The following is an 18,231-nucleotide window of genomic DNA, read 5'->3' as shown; positions in this document are numbered from 1 at the left end:
AAACATCAACCAACACGCAGGCCAAGATGAATGATGCGACCAACTTGCAGGCATGTGAATGTTGAATCAAGAGAATGGTTCACAGGGGGACTGATTAACTTGATGGTTGTGTAGGTCAGGGCTCACACTCTTCTCCCTCTTAATCAAGCAAAACGACGAGTGATGGAGATGTAATTAATATTTAACATGATCCTGTGTGTCTTTATCTTTTCAGTTATCAAGACAAAGCGGCTGGAAATGGTCTGAGTGAACCAGAGACCCGTTACCTTAGTGTGGCCATGTTGGGCTGGTTCTGGAAGTGCTCCTGCCAGCAGTGGTGCATGAAACTGGGGGCACCCTGCACACAGCAGGAGCCCATGTGGGCCCTCGAAGGCAGGGGCCCCTGGAAGAGGCCTCCATCCTGCTGGGTCCCGCTGCAGTGGACACACGAGGCCGGGAGAGAATGGGGAAGTAGCTTGACCAGCCTCGGACGGTCCGAGATGTGTGACGAAGATGCCAAGGATGAGGATGAGGAAGAGCAGGATGGTGGGAGGAGGGAGCCATTTTGCTTGATGCCACCGTTGTGCCCTGTCAGCGCTGACGACATCGGCTCTTTGGTCTGTGGAGGCACCATACTGGGAAATATGGGTCCCAGTTCCTCTTCCCCATCCGCATCTAGGGCAGCGTCAGCAGCACAGCTAGTGAAGTCGATGGCAGAGGAGGGTGGAGGCCCAGACACACACACACCACCGTGTGGCAGAAGGTCAGATGGAGCCTCACACATAGCCATGACCCTGAACACACAGGAGAAACACGTCAGTCATGCAGAACTTCTCACAGAAAACAACATGCAACCTTAAGTGGAAACAGTTCATTAGTTACTACAAACAAAAGGCCCAATGGTGGAAGAGACTGGGAGCAGATCCAGACTGAGCTAACAGAAAGATGTCTGTTTATTTCTCTGTACGTGTGTATATATATATATATATATATATATATATATATATATATATATCACTGTAAATATGTTTAGTAGGGCCCTGTACTCACCTTGCAAGGAAAAATATCAATATTACATATTTCCATATTAAATTATTACAGTTAATGATTAACAAATTTGTTGGGCAGCAGTAGTTTTGAGGGAGGGAAAAGTGTCATGTAGATTGTAAATGTTAAGTTACCTGAACATATTTAAATGTTTTTAAATATACATTTCTTGATTTCAATTTTTTGTATTAAAGCAGTAACATCTGGGGAACTAATATATATATATATATATATATATATATATATATATATATATATATAGCAGAAGACCCAGCAACACAGACTCAAACTCTCAAACGTTTCCACAACATCTAGAGCTCTCTGCAGTGTATGAAGCTTTTATTTGATAAAGAGGCAAGCAGGCTGCTCCATGCTGACCAGCTTGCGTATATGCGGTACACCTATAATCCAAAATACCTTCTTAAACAAACAAAACTGGATGTGTTCGCATTTCTTTAAGGTGGTGGGGCTACATGTGCTCTACTGTGAATATGACCATAGCTGAAACTTGAGTGACAGCATCACTACTGAGACAGGAAAACAACTGCCTCTAAAAACATCCCCAGCTAACACACATCGCTGCGGCAAAGAAGAAGGTAGCGTTAAAGAGGCACAAATAAATGAACCGATATCCTATACACACACACACACACACACACACACACACACACACACTAGGATATCGGTATATATATATATATATATATATATATATATATATATATATATATGATTAAACCTGCTCAGCAAAAACAGGGAAAAGAGAGCTCCCAAATACTTAACAAAAGCAACACACCATGATGTAGAAAAATGCAGAGGACAACTCTAAAGTAAAGAAAAAATCCACCTAAAATATAAAGACAAACAAGAATGACCATAAACAGGCTGGAAACAGTAATATTCATTCTATATTTACTATAGTGAAATTAAGAATAAGGCAGCCAGCTCCTTGGCAGGAGTTATAACCACATCCCTTTAATTAAAACTAGACAGTAATTTTGGAAACCCAGGCAATATAAAAAATAAGTATCCGGTGGGAAGACCAGACGAGCTGAAGGGAGCTGCTCCTTATCTAATGAGAACTCGCTGCACATTCCACATTACATCCCATAGTGGAAAGTAAAAAGTTACGAAAAAACAAACATTACGAACATGTGTAACTTATTGATACGACACACTGAACTACTATTTCAATATAGATATGTAGATATAGATAACGTTTGAAAGTGAGTTTTCATCATAATAATCGTGTGTGAAGACGGACCTTAACTGTTTGATACGTGTTTACCAACCCGATCTGGACGAGATTGAACTAAACTTACACAAAACTTACACAAACTTCCTAAAGCCACACATCTACCCTCCGTTGGACAGACTCGTCTCCCCAGCGCTTTTCTATCGCACTTGAACGTTTAGCTCCAAGATATAAACACGTTTCTCCACATTTTCTGAGAACAACGACGATCGTGAGGAGTCGCTCCGCTGTGCCTGGATCTGTGCTGCCCACAAACTCACAGCGTTTCCGTCGGTTGGGAGTGTTTTTCCTGCGATTCTCCGCCTGTATCTATATCCGCCACTTTTGCGATAAATTCCACATCCGCAACAGTCAAAAGAAACGCAGCACGAAGCGCAGACTTTTCTTGAGAAGGTCGAGTAGTGAACCAGGCGCAGCGCGAAGAGCCCCGACAACCTTCCCCGGGAGAGAAGCCCCCGCCGCCGGCATTTGATTGGACGACAGCCGCTACAGTTCCGCGGAGGTCTGAACTTCCGTTCATCTAGAGCGGCTCTGGAGCAGCTGGACCATTTTACATTTATACACCCACATACGGAGTTAGTACAAACTGCGATGTAATATATAAGGATTGCATAGGAATATTCCGTTTTGGACAGAGGTCCTTAACAAAAACGTCCGACATACATTTTCTGGTTTGTCTTTTAAGAGGGACTGGGCTTGTCCAAATTATATATAGTTCAAAGTAAATTAAAGTACTGTGGATAGATTGTTCCTTTGTTGAGATTTCACTACTGTTTTCCTCTTACATTCTCTTCAAGTTATTTGAGTTTGTCGGTGTCTGGGCCAGATCAAATAGTACTGATGGATTCATTTAATAATTACATATGAACAATTTCACAATGTTTGCACTGGTTTTGAGTAACATGTTCAAAAACTTAACTGAACATATGTTAGCCCAAATTCTTGTTATAGAATTTTGCTAACTAGGTTTCTTGCCCTTATATTAACTTTTAATATAAATGGGTTGATAAGGGTTTGTACAAAAATGCCACAGGAACAAACAGGACTTGAAAAGAGTCCTAGGGCAGTCAGTCATGGTCTGGTGGTAGGGAACTGGTCTTGTGACCGGAGGGTCGTGGGTTCGATTCCCAGACCTGAGGCCATGACTGAGGTGCCCTTGAGTAAGGCACCTAACCCCAACTGCTCCCCGGGCGCCGGGATAGGGCTGCCCACCGCTCTGGGCACGTGTGATCCACAGACCCCTAGTAATCACTAGTGTGTGTGTGTGTGTGTGTGTGCACTACAGCCCCCTAGTAATCACTAGTGTGTGTGTGTGTTAACTGCACAAATGGGTAAATGCGGAGGACAAATTTTGATTGTGGTGAAAAATCACAATTGACAAATAAGGCACATTTCAGTAATAAATATGTATTGACTAAAAAGTGCATTATTACAGGTTGAGATTCATTTGATTAACATTGTGACATGAAAATTATCTTCTACTTTGGAACAACCTAAATATTACTTTCTGTACTAAAGGATGTTGTGTGACGTCCAGTTTGGTTTGCTGCACTGTATCTTATAGAAACGACAATAGTTTTATTTGAATGAACAATTTTCAAAAATGTATATATGACATAGGAATGGCTTGCCATATATCAACAACAACAAATTAGAATCAAATATGCAACATGGCCATTAGGGTTGAGGAAGGACTCTCCAAATGAACAAGGAGCCCCCATGGACGGGGTTCTGTAAGGGGGTGAATGCCCTAATCAAAGCCCCAGTGGACAGGGTTCTGTAAGGGGGTGAAGGCCCTAATCAAAGTCCCAGTGGACAGGGTCCTGTAAGGGGATGAAAGCCCCCTTTCAGTAACAGTAATATTTTATATTTTGTAATATAATTTTATAAATTATTTTTTATTTATTCTTTAATTGTATTATAAGTTCTTATATTTTTAGATTTCTTTCTTGCTGTAATTACTTCTTTGGAGTGCTTATGCCTATATAGGTTGCTACTGTAATAAGTGCAATTTCCCCCTGTGATCAATAAAGTATTTCTGATTCTGATTCTCATCAGTCTGACAGGGTCAACCAGCAACACTAAAGCAAAGTTTAAAAAGAATTAGGACTAAGGGTTCTCCTTCTGAGATCTGCAGAGTGGAGATATGGAAGAAGCATTTTGAAAATGCATTAGGCCTACATACTGCCTAAAGTGTACAGATGTTGAAACTAAATGTTGTTACTAAATGAGAAAGGGGGGGGGGGACTTTCCATAAGATGTTGCTTTGTGACTTCCGTGTCTGCATTTTTAGAATAACTGGGTAACCAAATCACTGCAACGCTTCTCTGGGGTGAAGACAGACAACCCCAGGCTGGGCCATGCTAGCCCAGTTATGCTAGCCATGCTAGTCATCAAGTTCCACACATGACTGCACAGGGAACAGTGGAAGTGGAAGTTATGGTGACTGAGTACAGCACAGAGGCAATTTAAATCAGTAATTAATAAACAGAAATCTGTTGTCCTTAAGAGGCGTTTCTCTTTTCAATACCACACTAGTTGTTTTAAATGTACATTTCCTTATAAAGGTTATAAAGATAAAGACCCACATTTTTAGGACAATATATGAAACATCAGTCTCTGTAGCTGATCTTCAAAACTAAATAATTACATTATTTGCAGGATGAAGAAACTCAGGACATAGTTGCTGTTACACCATATGCTGCCGGTATATGCTTTATAGCAGAGCTAATCAACTATATTTTTCTGCAGGCCAAATTTGGCAGATAGCTCTGATGCTCCGGTTTAAAATTAATTCTCGTTAAAAAATATTTTTAATGGGATGGCATTTGGGTACGTATCCGGACCAAGGTCCATTGGTTGCGGACCACGGAAATAGAAATTTGCAGAGTTAATCAGGAATGAGATTGGGTCCGGACAGGACTGCGTTTGGGTCCGGACAGGACTGCGTCCGTCTGTTAGTGACCTCTGCTTTATAGTTAATAACTGATAATTCTGAGGAGAAAAATGAATTAACAAAAAGCAGATGTAAATATGTCTAATGTACATATAAATATGTAAATATGCAGATGTAAATATGTCTAATGTACATATAAATATGTAAATATGCAGATGTAAATATGTCTAATGTACAATCATATACTGGAGTTGATGATACTGGAGTACATGTGGTGCCTGATGGCATCTGGACGTTCACCAACAGTGATGAACAGATGAACAGTAATGAACGTGGAGTCACTGTATGCACAACTATCGTTCATTCACAACTATATTCATTCACAAAATAGAAATGTCCAAACACAGCCGAAATACTTTAATTTTAATAATGCCTACCACAAAAAAATGGCCTGTTCAGTAATATAGAGAGCTCCCTCCAACCCAGGGGCACACAAGACGCATGTCCTGTTTGATCTTGGACCCGCCAAAATGGTAGAAATAGGACAGACAGAGCAGTCAGGCAGGGTTGGAGAGGAGGGAATCTGGGTGGGGCCATCTCTTTCAGCCCAGTTTTAGCGTTTGTTCAACAATTCAGCTCAGCCTTTGAGGAAGTGCCCAAACACTACACTGACCATCCAGAATCTATCTGAGACCTGGCTGGAGATCAACAAACAGAGGGGCCCAGGAATCCCAGCCTGTTCCCGTCTTGAGTGTGGCAGTGAGGGGGAGGGGAGGTGGGCGTGGCAGTGAGGGGGAGGGGAGGTGGGCGTGGCAGTGAAGGGGAGGGGAGTTGGGCGTGGCAGTGAGGGGGAGGGGAGGTGGGCGTGGCAGTCAAGGGGAGGAGAGTTGGGCGTGGCAGTGAAGGGGAGGGGAGTTGGGCGTGGCAGTGAGGGGGAGGGGAGTTGGGCGTGGCAGTGAAGGGGAGGAGAGTTGGGCGTGGCAGTGAGGGGGAGGAGAGTTGGGCGTGGCAGTGAGGGGGAGGAGAGTTGGGCGTGGCAGTGAGGGGGAGGGGAGTTGGGCGTGGCAGTGAGGGGGAGGGGAGTTGGGCGTGGCAGTGAGGGGGAGGAGAGTTGGGCGTGGCAGTGAGGGGGAGGAGAGTTGGGCGTGGCAGTGAGGGGGAGGGGAGTTGGGCGTGGCAGTGAGGGGGAGGAGAGTTGGGCGTGGCAGTGAGGGGGAGGAGAGTTGGGCGTGGCAGTGAGGGGGAGGGGAGTTGGGCGTGGCAGTGAGGGGGAGGGGAGTTGGGCGTGGCAGTGAGGGGGAGGGGAGTTGGGCGTGGCAGTGAGGGGGAGGAGAGTTGGGCGTGGCAGTGAGGGGGAGGGGAGTTGGGCGTGGCAGTGAGGGGGAGGGGAGTTGGGCGTGGCAGTGAGGGGGAGGGGAGTTGGGCGTGGCAGTGAGGGGGAGGGGAGTTGGGCGTGGCAGTGAGGGGGAGGGGAGTTGGGCGTGGCAGTGAGGGGGAGGGGAGTTGGGCGTGGCAGTGAGGGGGAGGGGAGTTGGGCGTGGCAGTGAGGGGGAGGGGAGTTGGGCGTGGCAGTGAGGGGGAGGAGAGTTGGGCGTGGCTGGGTGGAGACTGGGAGTACATGTGACAGAGCAGGACTGAGAATGGGAATGTGGCCATCAAACACAGGGCTCTAGACTTTTGAAGAGTGCATGTAAAATTTTTCCTGTAATATTTAAATAGGGATTTTTCCTCCCAAATATTTAAATAGGGATTTTTCCTCGTCCCTATTTAAATATTTGGTTTTAACCGTAAAAACTGGGGGGGACCAAAACCGGCTTTTGAAAAATTGGAGGGGACATCTCCCCCCCCCAAATGACGTCCGTGGGCGTGGCAGTGAGGGGGAGGAGAGTTGGGCGTGGCAGTGAGGGGGAGGAGAGTTGGGCGTGGCAGTGAGGGGGAGGGGAGTTGGGCGTGGCAGTGAGGGGGAGGAGAGTTGGGCGTGGCTGGGTGGAGACTGGGAGTACATGTGACAGAGCAGGACTGAGAATGGGAATGTGGCCATCAAACACAGGGCTCTAGACTTTTGAAGAGTGCATGTAAAATTTTTCCTGGTGCCACTGGCTCTGCAGAGTTCACTAGGTAGGGTGGACAGACAGGGTGGACAGACAGGGTGGACAGACAGGGGAAAAGCTGTTCCATATCCAGACTACAGTGAAAGACAATCACACAAAATTAGCATGTTGATGTGAAAACATTGCGGTTAGGGTTAGTGGTTAGGGGTTAGGTTAGTGTTAGGGATTAGGATTAGGTTAGGTTTAGTGTTAGTGGTTAGGTTAGGGGTTAGACAGGCTTAAACAGCACTTTTTCGATTCTCCATGCAATGACTAAGAAAGCTTACAAAATTATAAAATTATTATATAATTATAATTGGGCTTAGGTTAGGTTATTTTTAACACTAAATTAAAAATATATCTTCCATTTTTAATATATTCAATAAAAAACATTCTGATCAATATAATGTGCCAAAAATTGTTTGGTATTATCAACATATAAATTCATAAAATGAAAGTTTATCCAAGAAATGGTAAAAATCTCAGTAATGCTCCAAATTATGGATACTACTGTACACCTCTAATACATACTACATACTACTGTACACCTCCGAGACTACTGTATATCTCTAATAATTCAAAATAACCTACAGGTGAAAATCAAAACTGTGTGTGAAGGGACAATTTTACTCTAACATTAAAAAGGAATTTTTCAAACACAAACTGCTAAATAGAGGACTTCTGTCACACAGGCAGAATGTGGATGATGAACTCTCAAATTAAAGCTAAATTCTACAGCACCCGCACTGTTACAACCAGAGGCCTGCGGGGGGCGCAGTTTTCTTCTTGGTTTTTTTTTTTCTTTCTTTCTTCGAGCCAACACAATCATCACTCTGTGCCTTCTCACCCAGCAGGTCCAGGACACACAGGCTGTTGTGTGCGTGTGTGATGGGCTGGGGGCACAAGGGCCAATTTTAATGAAGAGTCCTTCACTAAGAGGACCCGGGTAGGGATGGAGGGTCTGGCCGGTGTCACACCCCCTGTGGGACGCAGTATGCCAACAGCTGTTCAACATGCAGAACACTGAACAAGATTACAGAGGGGGGGCGACAGTCTAACAACGGACTTCGCCTTCATTACTTTAACTCATTAATGCAGTGAGAAGACATTTTGTTACGTGATGTTAGCGCATGAGCAATAATCAGTAAATATACTTAAGTTATGTAGAGCACTTACTTGGCTGGTTACCAATGACATATCATAAAGGGATACGTAATGAAACACAATTAATGTCTAAGACTCATGTAATTTAGGTTTAACTAGAGATCTTAAGAACGCTTTGGTGCGGGAGAGATGCCAGAGGGTATTTGGCATTCCATCAAAAAAACAAGACATTCAACATGTAAATACAGTAGACACAGCAATACCAGCTACATTCATCCCCTAAATCCACATCACCTTTTAACACTCAATCATGATCCACAATCTGAATATCAATCTTACTTTCCAATTTAGAAATGTACTATCGAAAATATCTGAAATGAAATGTGAAAATGAAATGTGCCATATTTTGTCAATTGTGATTTTTACACCCCAATCGAAATTTGTCCTCCGCTTTTAACCCATCTGTGCAGTCAGAACACACACACACACTAGTGATTACTAGGGGCTGTGGATCACACGTGCCCAGAGCGGTGGGCAGCCCTAGCCCGGCGCCCGGGGAGCAGTTGGGGTTAGGTGCCTTGCTCAAGGGCACCCCAGTCATGGCCTGTCTGGGAATCGAACCCACGACCCTCCGGTCACAAGTCCAGTTCCCTAACCGCCAGGCCATGACTGCCCCACATCTAGATTATAAACTAAATATTAGTTTATATATAATATATAAATATAATTAGTTTATATATAATATAAACTATAAATTAGTCTATGGATTTACCTATATCTATTATCTTTGCACCACTTAAAACAAACTTTGCATTAAAGGTAAGACACGTTCATTAAATAAAATAAAAAAAAATTAAATTAAATAAAAAAATTAATTAAATAATTTCAAGTACTGCAGTGGTAAATTGAAAATTAGTGAAATTAGTTAATAAAAAATAAGTTGCCTTAAGCAGGTTTTTTATTTCTATATTTGATGGCCATCAGTTTTTTAAGGTTTAAATCTGGCCATAAACCTATCCCTAAACCCCAACCTAACCCTGACCATAACCCTAAAATTACCCCTACCCCAACCGAACCCTGGCCATAACCCTAAAACTACACCTACCCCAACCTAACCCTGGCTATAACCCTAAAACTACACCTACCCCAACCTAACCCTGACCATAACCCTAAAATTACCCCTACCTAACCCTGGCCATAACCCTAAAACTACACCTACCCCAACCTAACCCTGACCATAACCCTAAAATTACCCCTACCCCAACCTAACCCTGGCCATAACCCTAGAATTACCCCTACCTTGATACCTACATTGATAAATGTGCCCTGTTCAATAACCAGCTAACAGTTCAACAATCAATCAATCAATCAAACAATCAATCAAATTTTATTTATATAGCGCTTTTTACAACAGTTGTTGTCACAAAGCAGCTTTACAAGTGTCGAGTCCTAGCCCCCAATGAGCAAGCCAATGCGGTCAGAAGGGGTCAGTTGTGAACACCCAGTCATTCCACTCCAATAAATATTATGGTAACACTTTACACACTTAAATAAGTCAATGATGATACTATAGCTAAGTAGACTTTAGTGAAACAGTGAAAGAAAAACATTTGATGTTACTTCCTACTGTTCATAAAGGCAGAAATGCTCCAGACAACTGAGTGAGCACCACCATGTGAAGAGATGAAAGAATGTGAATAACTATAATTATCTTTAGCAGGTTTTCAAACACTACTGAGGTCTAAACAAAGTGTGTTTGAGTGCCTCTTTAGCACATCTCTAACGAAACCCCGTCATGACGGCAACAACACACAGATTTCTCAGATTCAACTTTGTAAGTACACGATTTTGAACTTTTTGGGGGAGGGGGGCAGAGTGATTCTGCTTTTGAAGCACTCATGAATGAAATGCACTTAGTGTCCTATTCAGTGCTCAGTCAGTCTTTGTTATGAGGCTGCTAAATATTTGTTCTTCCCAGCTTTAGACTGGAAGGATGAGGGAACCCTTTTTGTAATGAGAGGTCAGGGACACATTTCTCCTTCCTGGCACCAAACTCCAGGATGCAGAATCCTATGAATTCACTCATAAAACACCCCCCCCCCCCCAATCCCCCAGATTAGGCTAAAGAGCAACTTGTTGCAGAATACTGAACTTCTGTAGCATCTGGCTGCAATCCAGTCTTTAACCCCCCCCCCCAATACCACAGTGTGACTCAATATGTTTGAAATCTGGTAAGGATGAGTCAAAAATTTATTTCTCGATCCTCTCATTAAGCCTGAGGTGACCATTACGTTTAACAACTGAAACTGATTAAAGGGTATGATGCCCTCTGGATATGTGAGCATGCCATAATGCCACTGATTATAATCACCTGCTCAGGCTAAATGGTCAACACACATGTTTGCTTAGATATTTTGATTTAGGAAATCAGACCTGTCATCTGTTCTGCATGTTCAGGCCTCTAGCCTGTGGTACACCTGTCCAATTAGAGGAGAAATACTTCAGCTGTGGAAGAAAGATGCGTCACTTTAATAAAAACTCAGTCATCTGACACGAGCATGACTTGCTTTAGCACCAAAAACAAGTTAATTGCTCATGAAAACGCTGCATAAAAATGCAGAGTGTAAAAAACTCAAACTGAGATAGAAAAGGAAAAGCAAAGGGTGAGAGATAGTGTCGCAGTCTCTCACCCTAACCTTAAACACTCTATCCCTCTAACATTTCAGATCTACTACCACATCAAAGTAGTGGATCGGCTGTTTTCTGAATTACACAATCATTTTCATCTCCATTTTTCTTTCATCTGACCAAAGAATACTTTCACTCAAAGTTCAAGTGATGTTAATTCACAGCAGGTGTTCTATGACTCGACCAATACATGTTCTGGCTCAAACAGAATTGGTAGATTAGAAACAGTCCTCATTATGCCAAGAAGACCAAGATGAAGCAAACACTTAATCAACAGCACCTCACCTTCACCAGGTGTCAAACAGCATATTCTCAGACAGAAGTGACCACGGAGTTTAGTGTCACAGTGTGTCATCAGCAGGTTGAAACAGAGATACAGAGACTGGAAGAGTCACAGGAAGGTGTAAAAGTGTGTGTGGCCACATCCCACACTGATGACCACTTCATTGTGGACTGTGCCCTGCAGAACCGGATGATGAATGCCACACAACTTCAAGCACATTGAAGGGCACCCAAGTGTCACGTCAGACCAATCTAAACGGTTTACATCGGAGCAGTCTGTGTGCTAGACAACCTGCATCACACCAGCAGACAGGCGTCATCGTCCTGCATGGACCAGGGAGCATCTACGCTGGGCGAGGGTCCAGTGAACCTCAGTGCTGTTCACTGATGGAAGTCAATTCACTCTGAGCAGAAATGATGCCGCCAACGATGTTGTAGACGTCAAGGAGGCGCTGTGCATCAGTCACTGTTGTCACCAGACGAGCCTTTGGTGGTGATGGTGGTGATGGTGGCCAGAGGTGGGTAGGAACGCGTTACATTTACTCCGTTACATTTACTCAAGTAGCTTTTTGGACAAAAATGTACTTGTAAGAGTAGTTTTAATATGAAAGACTTCTACTTTTACTTGAGTAAATATGTGCTAAGAAAAACGCGACTTTTACTCCGTTACAATCGGATTTGCGCCGCGCGCTACCGTTACTTTCGTTTTGTAAATAGTTCATCTTTTCAGTAAAAAGACTGACCAACGTCTCATCACCTGAGTATGAGTGACCAATCAAATGAAGCCGGTCAGTCACGTGATCACATACACACACTTTCTCCACCGGTAGCAAGAAAGTATGGTGACAGAAAAACCTACCGAGCATCCCTGGCCTCACATAAAAAGGACAGTTATATAATGCGGTTGTCAGTTATGTCTGCCAAATGAGTGGACATTTCAGCCTACAAGAACTCAACATCAAATTTGATAATTTGCGATAAGTTTGCCGTATGTATAATTTTGTGTAATGTTATAGCTCTGAGGCATAACGTTTGTATGATGTAATTATTAAATGTAACGCAGTGCAATACTACCAGTTCTCACTCCGAGTGTACACACTAGCAATATATGATGATTAAATTTGCTACACATTTATTCAGTTGGCGTCAATTTGTAGCTACATGTATTGGCTGACAGTCTCATCAGTTAGTGCCTTTGTGGAACACATTAAAGTTACACAGGCTTAATAATTAGGAACAAACAAAAATACATACTATTTATAATAAATAATTTTTATATATTATATTTATTTATAATGAATTATTTTTATCATTAAAAGTCATTGTTTCCAGTCATTCAATTTCCCATGATGTCATTTTTTGACACGAGACAGTACTCATGCATTTACTCACTACTTGAGTAACTTTTAATCAAAGTACTTTTTTACTTTTACTCAAGTAAATTTTTGGATGCATACTTTTACTTGAGTAACATTTGGTTCAAGTAACAGTACTTTTACTTGAGTAAAATATTTGAATACTCTACCCACCTCTGGTGGTGGTGGTGGTGGTGGTGATGGTGATGGTCTTATAAGCACTAATCTACTGAAGCATTGGTATAAATCGTAATTGAACTTTATCTCCGGGAACACTTGCTAATTATTGCACTCATACTGCATGTAGTCTTGTAGGTATTTCAGTCTTGCTGGGTATTGCTCTGTGTCTAATCTTATATTTTGTTGTCTTCTTTCTAGGTATCAGCACTGGCAACTGTTTATGGCAGTGCTTGAGCTCGAGTAGTTTGGACTTAAACCTATTTATACTAGATAGAGATGCATATTGTGACTAAACACTTAGCACTTTTGTAAGTTGCTCTGGATAAGAGCGTCTGCTAAATGCCGTAAATGTAAATGTGTGGGCAGGTGTGTCTAGCCAATACAGAACTGCTCTACACTTTGACAAACCCATAATACTTGAATAACATCTTTAATCCAGTCACTGTGCCTCTGTATGAACAACACAGGCCATATTTCATCATGCTCCAGCTCATGCAGGTCACATCATATGGTGTTTTAAACGCAGTTATCTCTCTTGACTCTGGTGATAGCGGCACCTGCCAGTATCCTTTACTCAGGTCAATTGTAGTGATTGGCTCTACCCAGTCTTTCAACCATGTCATCCACTCGTGGCATTGGGTATGGGTCAAACTTGGACAGAGTGTTGACCAGCCTGAAGTCAATGCAGAACCGCACTGTTCCATCCTTTTTTGGTACCAGCACTATCGGGCTGCACCACTCACTACTCGAGGGTTCAATCACGCCCATCTCTTTCATTGTTTTGAGCTCATCCTGCAACACTGGTAACAGCCTCTCTGGAACTCTGTAGCACTTCTGACGAGCTGGTGTGTTCTCCTTCAGATGGATGTTGTGTTGGACCATTGTGGTATGTCCAGGCTTCTCTGTGAAGAGTGCTGGGTCTAGAAGATCCTCCACCTGCTCTTGTTGCTCTGTCGACAAGTGAGACAGAGACAAGCTCTTCCTCTTCTCTCACTACCCTTACCATGAGTTGCTGAACTGTTTCAGTCCCTCTGTGATATTCTTTCAGAAGGTTGATGTGAAACTTCTGACTTCATATGTTACTGGACCAACCTTTTTAGTGGTTTTGTACGGTCCATGCCATCTTGCCAGTAGCTTACTGTCTCTAGTAGGTAGAAGCAGTAACACCTCTTGTCCTGGTTTGAACTCTCGCATGTGAACCTTCCGGTCATACCAGGTTCTTTGGCTGCACTGTGCCTTCCACAGATGATCCTGGGCCAGTGCTGTCATCTCCTCCAGCTTCTCTCTCATCTTTATCACATATGCCACCACATTCTCTCCGGTGGACTTAGGCTCCTCCCACTGTTCTTTCACAAGGTCTAATGGGCCCCTTATATGACGTCCATACAGCAACTCGAAGGGGGAAAATCCTGTAGATGCCTGTGGCACCTCCCTATATGCAAAGAGAAGGTAGGGAAGCCACTGGTCCCAGTCAGTGCCAGTCTATGAAATGAATTTACGGAGCATTGCTTTGAGAGTCACAGGGTCTGATTCAAGTAGGGTGTAAAGAAGTAGTGGCGTTTATTTAATCCCCATATAGAGGCAAGAAATCTATTTACAGGAACAAACTAAGACATACAAAAAACAAAATGTGATAGTTCACAAAAGACTCAAATCAATTGTCAGTTCAATCATCCAGATGATTTCTACTTTTAGCATTACCTGCTCTCCCACCACAGAAAAACCTCACTTCCCAAACAATTCACATCAGGCCATTTATAGTCCTAGCCCAGAGTGGTGTGATGTCACTTCCTGGATTTTTGGCGGGAAACCCAACCAATAAAAGCTCTCTACAGAACCCATTCTTTTTCTCAACAAGACAACATGGCTGCCTTCTAGTCATGGATTCACACCCTCCATCCTCCTTCCCCCACACCACAATACACTCAATCACTCTGGATTGCCCACCTGCCCCTGCTGCCCTCTCAGTTCAGGAGGGGGATGTGAACAGGCTGTTTAAGAGGCTTAATCCACACAAGGCTTCGGGCCCTGACTCTGTGTCCTCTGCCACCTTGAGACACTGTGCTAATGAGCTGGCTCCAGTCTTCACGGGAATCTTCAACTCTTCCCTGGAGTCATGCCATGTCCCAGCCTGTTTCAAGTCCTCCATCATCGTCCCTGTCCCCAAGAAACCACACGCCACAGGACTTAATGACTACAGGCCTGTGGCCCTGACGTCCGTAGTCATGAAGTTGCACAGCTGTAGCTAGCGAGCCCTCAGCTCCGGCATTAGAGCCCTCGCAGCGGGGCGAATGGGTGACGTCTCGGCGGCATAACCGTAGGGCTGAGCACCGTCCTTCTCAGGTTGCCGTGTCAAACAGGTTTGCCCCACTCAGTAATACACCGACTGAGCGACCTGTTAAAAGAGCTCTGGTGATAGGAGATTCACAGCTCAGACACGTGAACGTAGCGACTAGTTTAGAGACACCAGCGGCCATAGTCAAGTGTATCCCGGGGGCTAGAGCGCCTGACATCAGGGCTAATTTAAAGGTGCTGGCTAAACGTAAATATTCTAAGATAGTTATACACGTCGGCACCAATGATGTGGGATTGAGACAGTCTGAGATCACCAAGGATAATGTTAAAGAGGTGTGCGAGTTAGCGGGGACGATGTCAGATGCCGTAATATGCTCTGGTCCCATTCCAGTTCGGCGTGGCGCTGAAACCTACAGCAGGTTATGGGCGTTACACCGCTGGATGTCTAAATGGTGCTCAGATAACAAAGTGGGTTATATAGATAATTGGACACGTTTTGAGGGCAGGCCTGGCCTTTTGAAGCGAGACGGCATTCACCTCTCTTGGGAGGGTGCTGCTCTCATTTCTCGTAGCATATCTGCTAGGCTTAATAGTGGTAGTGTAGGTGTAGTTAATGGGGATTGACAAACCAGAGCCGAGGCCAGGCAGCAGACAAACAGGCTAAACCGACTGTCTGCGAGCTGCAAAGAGACGTCACCTAGGTCACACCAGATTGAAACTGTGTCTGTTCCTCGAGTACCAAAAAATAATTCTCGTAAAGTTAGTAGACAAAATTTAATCAAATGTTAAATTCAACTATGCTCCCTCAGAGAGCAGTTTAAATCTGAAACTAGGACTACTAAATATTAGATCCCTGTCATCTAAAGCATTTGCTTGTTAATGAAATGATTACCGATTAGGGATGCAAATGATTAATCGACTTTCGATTAATTGTCGATTAAGACGTTACTCGATCAAAATGTATTAATCACGATTAATCGTTAGAGAGCGCTCCTGTAGTAACTTGAACAGAGTGTAAGAACGAGAGGTGAACACGTGTCGCGAAAGACCAGAGTGGAAAACAAAATGAAGCGGGCGAAAAGACGTGCGGTGTGGGACCATTTTGAAGCGGGTTCGGGAAACGAGGCAGAAACTGCGTAATCCAGAAAATCCCGAGGAGGGAAACTTTATTTTCCACGCAACTCAAACGATAGCACTGTTCTCTTCCCCTCCCCTGGCGCGCGCAGGCGCCGCTCTCCCAGTGTCACTTAAAGGGCCAAGTGCCTGTCTGTTAGGGAACTCGCTGCGAGGAGTAGTAGTCGCTACAATTTCAACATTGTTAATTTAGGCTAAGAAGTCAAATGTTCTCTGTGTAATGCGGTATTGAAGTACAACAGTTCCACTAGCTCACTCAATTATCATTTGAACACCGTGCATGCAGCTGTCCTGCATATCACCAGTGCACCTGGTCAACCTAAAATCACAGCTACACTGGGAAGGCGAGCGTTTTCGAAGCTCGCTATGAAAAATGAAGAGTGAGCTAAAACAAAGCTAGCTACCACTACTGCTGTAGCCCTTACAACAGATTGTTGGACGACTCTAACAACAGAAAGTTACATTACCGTGACGTGCCACTACACTGACGAGAACTGGCAGCTAAAATCTGCAGTGTCGATTACGACGAACATGTCGGATAGACACGCCGCTGACAGTTTAACTGACAAGCTCAATGATGTTGTGGAAACTTGGGCACTCTCCGGTCGCGTTACAGCATGTGTTCACTACAAAGCTAGAAACATTGTCCAAACATGGGCTCAATAATATTCTGTTTGGCTCTCTATTTAATTTCTTCTTTAAATTTTTTTTTTTACATTTTTAAAAATGTCTAATGTTTCAAATGCAAGAACGGAGCCAGTCCTTAATTTATTCCTTTTTTAAATGAAAGAATGTATTTTGTTATACCATAAAAAATTCCTAATGCATAATTACATGAGCAATATATCATATAATACAATATAATTATCATAATATAATATATACTTTTTGACCAAAGTGTTTTAACTACACTGCTCAAAAAATAAAGGGAACACTTAAACAACACAATGTAACTCCAAGTCATCCACACTTCGTGTTCAGATAGGAAACAACACTGATTGTGAATCAATTTCAACTGCTCTTGTGCAAATGGAACCGACAACGGGTAGAAATGAGAGATTTTCAACTGATTTCAAAGATTTTTATTGAGATCTAGGATGTGTTATTTTAGTGTTCCCTTAATTTTTTTGAGCAGTATATTTAGCTAATATTTTTAAAAGCCCTATTGAAACACTGAAATTCAGGTGGAAAACGCCGCTTATCGATTAATCGAAAGTCGATCGATAAGATCAATCAACTAACGATTAATGAATTAATCGATAATTTGCATCCCTATTACCGATCATGATCTATGCATGCTTTGCTTGACGGAAACCTGGACCCGACCAGACGACTATATGGCCCTAAATGAAGCTTCTCCCTCTGGCTATAGATATGTCCATAACCCCCGTCCAAATGGTCGAGGAGGTGGGGTCGCCACAATATATGACTCTGATATAGGCATTTCTCAAAAATTTGGCTTCAAGTTTAATTCTTTTGAACACCTCATCCTCACTGTATCAAATGTTTCAAATTTAACAAGCAACAAAGTGTCACAGTCGTTTATGTTAATTACTATTTACTGCCCCCCTGGTTCATACTCTGAGTTCTTGCAGGAGTTTTCAGACTTCCTGTCTCATGTAGTGCTATCAGCCGATAAGGTGATTATAGTGGGTGATTTTAATATCCATTTTGAAAATCGGTGTGACTCTTTTAGCATTAATTTTCAAGCAATTCTTGATTCAATGGGTATCACTCAGAATGTGGTGGGTCCTACGCATAACTGTAGTCATACTTTAGACTTGGTCTTGTCATTTGGTATTGACATATCCAGTTTAGCAATTCTTCCTCAGAGTGAGGCTGTTTCTGACCACAGCCTCATAACATACGAGTTGTGTTTAACTGACTGTGTTCATCGGCCACCCCGCTATCAAATTAAACGAGCTA

General features: G+C 43.1%; 1 protein-coding gene across 6 annotated transcripts in view; it reads right to left on the bottom strand.

Annotated features, from left to right (window-relative positions):
* disp1 (dispatched homolog 1 (Drosophila)) overlaps positions 1-18,231 on the bottom strand; it is a 56,257-nt gene that overhangs the window by 16,952 nt on the left and 21,074 nt on the right. For 2 of the 6 annotated variants that reach the window (XM_076988237.1, XM_076988234.1), the window contains exon 2: positions 267-773. In XM_076988237.1, the coding sequence (XP_076844352.1) occupies positions 267-769 (503 nt within the window). In that variant the 5' untranslated portion in view covers positions 770-773. Of the gene's footprint in view, positions 1-266; positions 774-1,822; positions 1,874-2,290; positions 2,835-18,231 lie in introns of those variants that run through there. The other 4 variants (XM_076988238.1, XM_076988233.1, XM_076988236.1 and 1 more) reach the window with 4 other exon arrangements.

This window comes from Brachyhypopomus gauderio, unplaced genomic scaffold, assembly GCF_052324685.1.
Source record: "Brachyhypopomus gauderio isolate BG-103 unplaced genomic scaffold, BGAUD_0.2 sc60, whole genome shotgun sequence".
In the NCBI taxonomy this organism is placed as follows: domain Eukaryota; kingdom Metazoa; phylum Chordata; class Actinopteri; order Gymnotiformes; family Hypopomidae; genus Brachyhypopomus; species Brachyhypopomus gauderio.
Note: the sequence above shows the minus strand (reverse complement) of the source record. Positions and strands in the feature narration are given on the sequence as shown.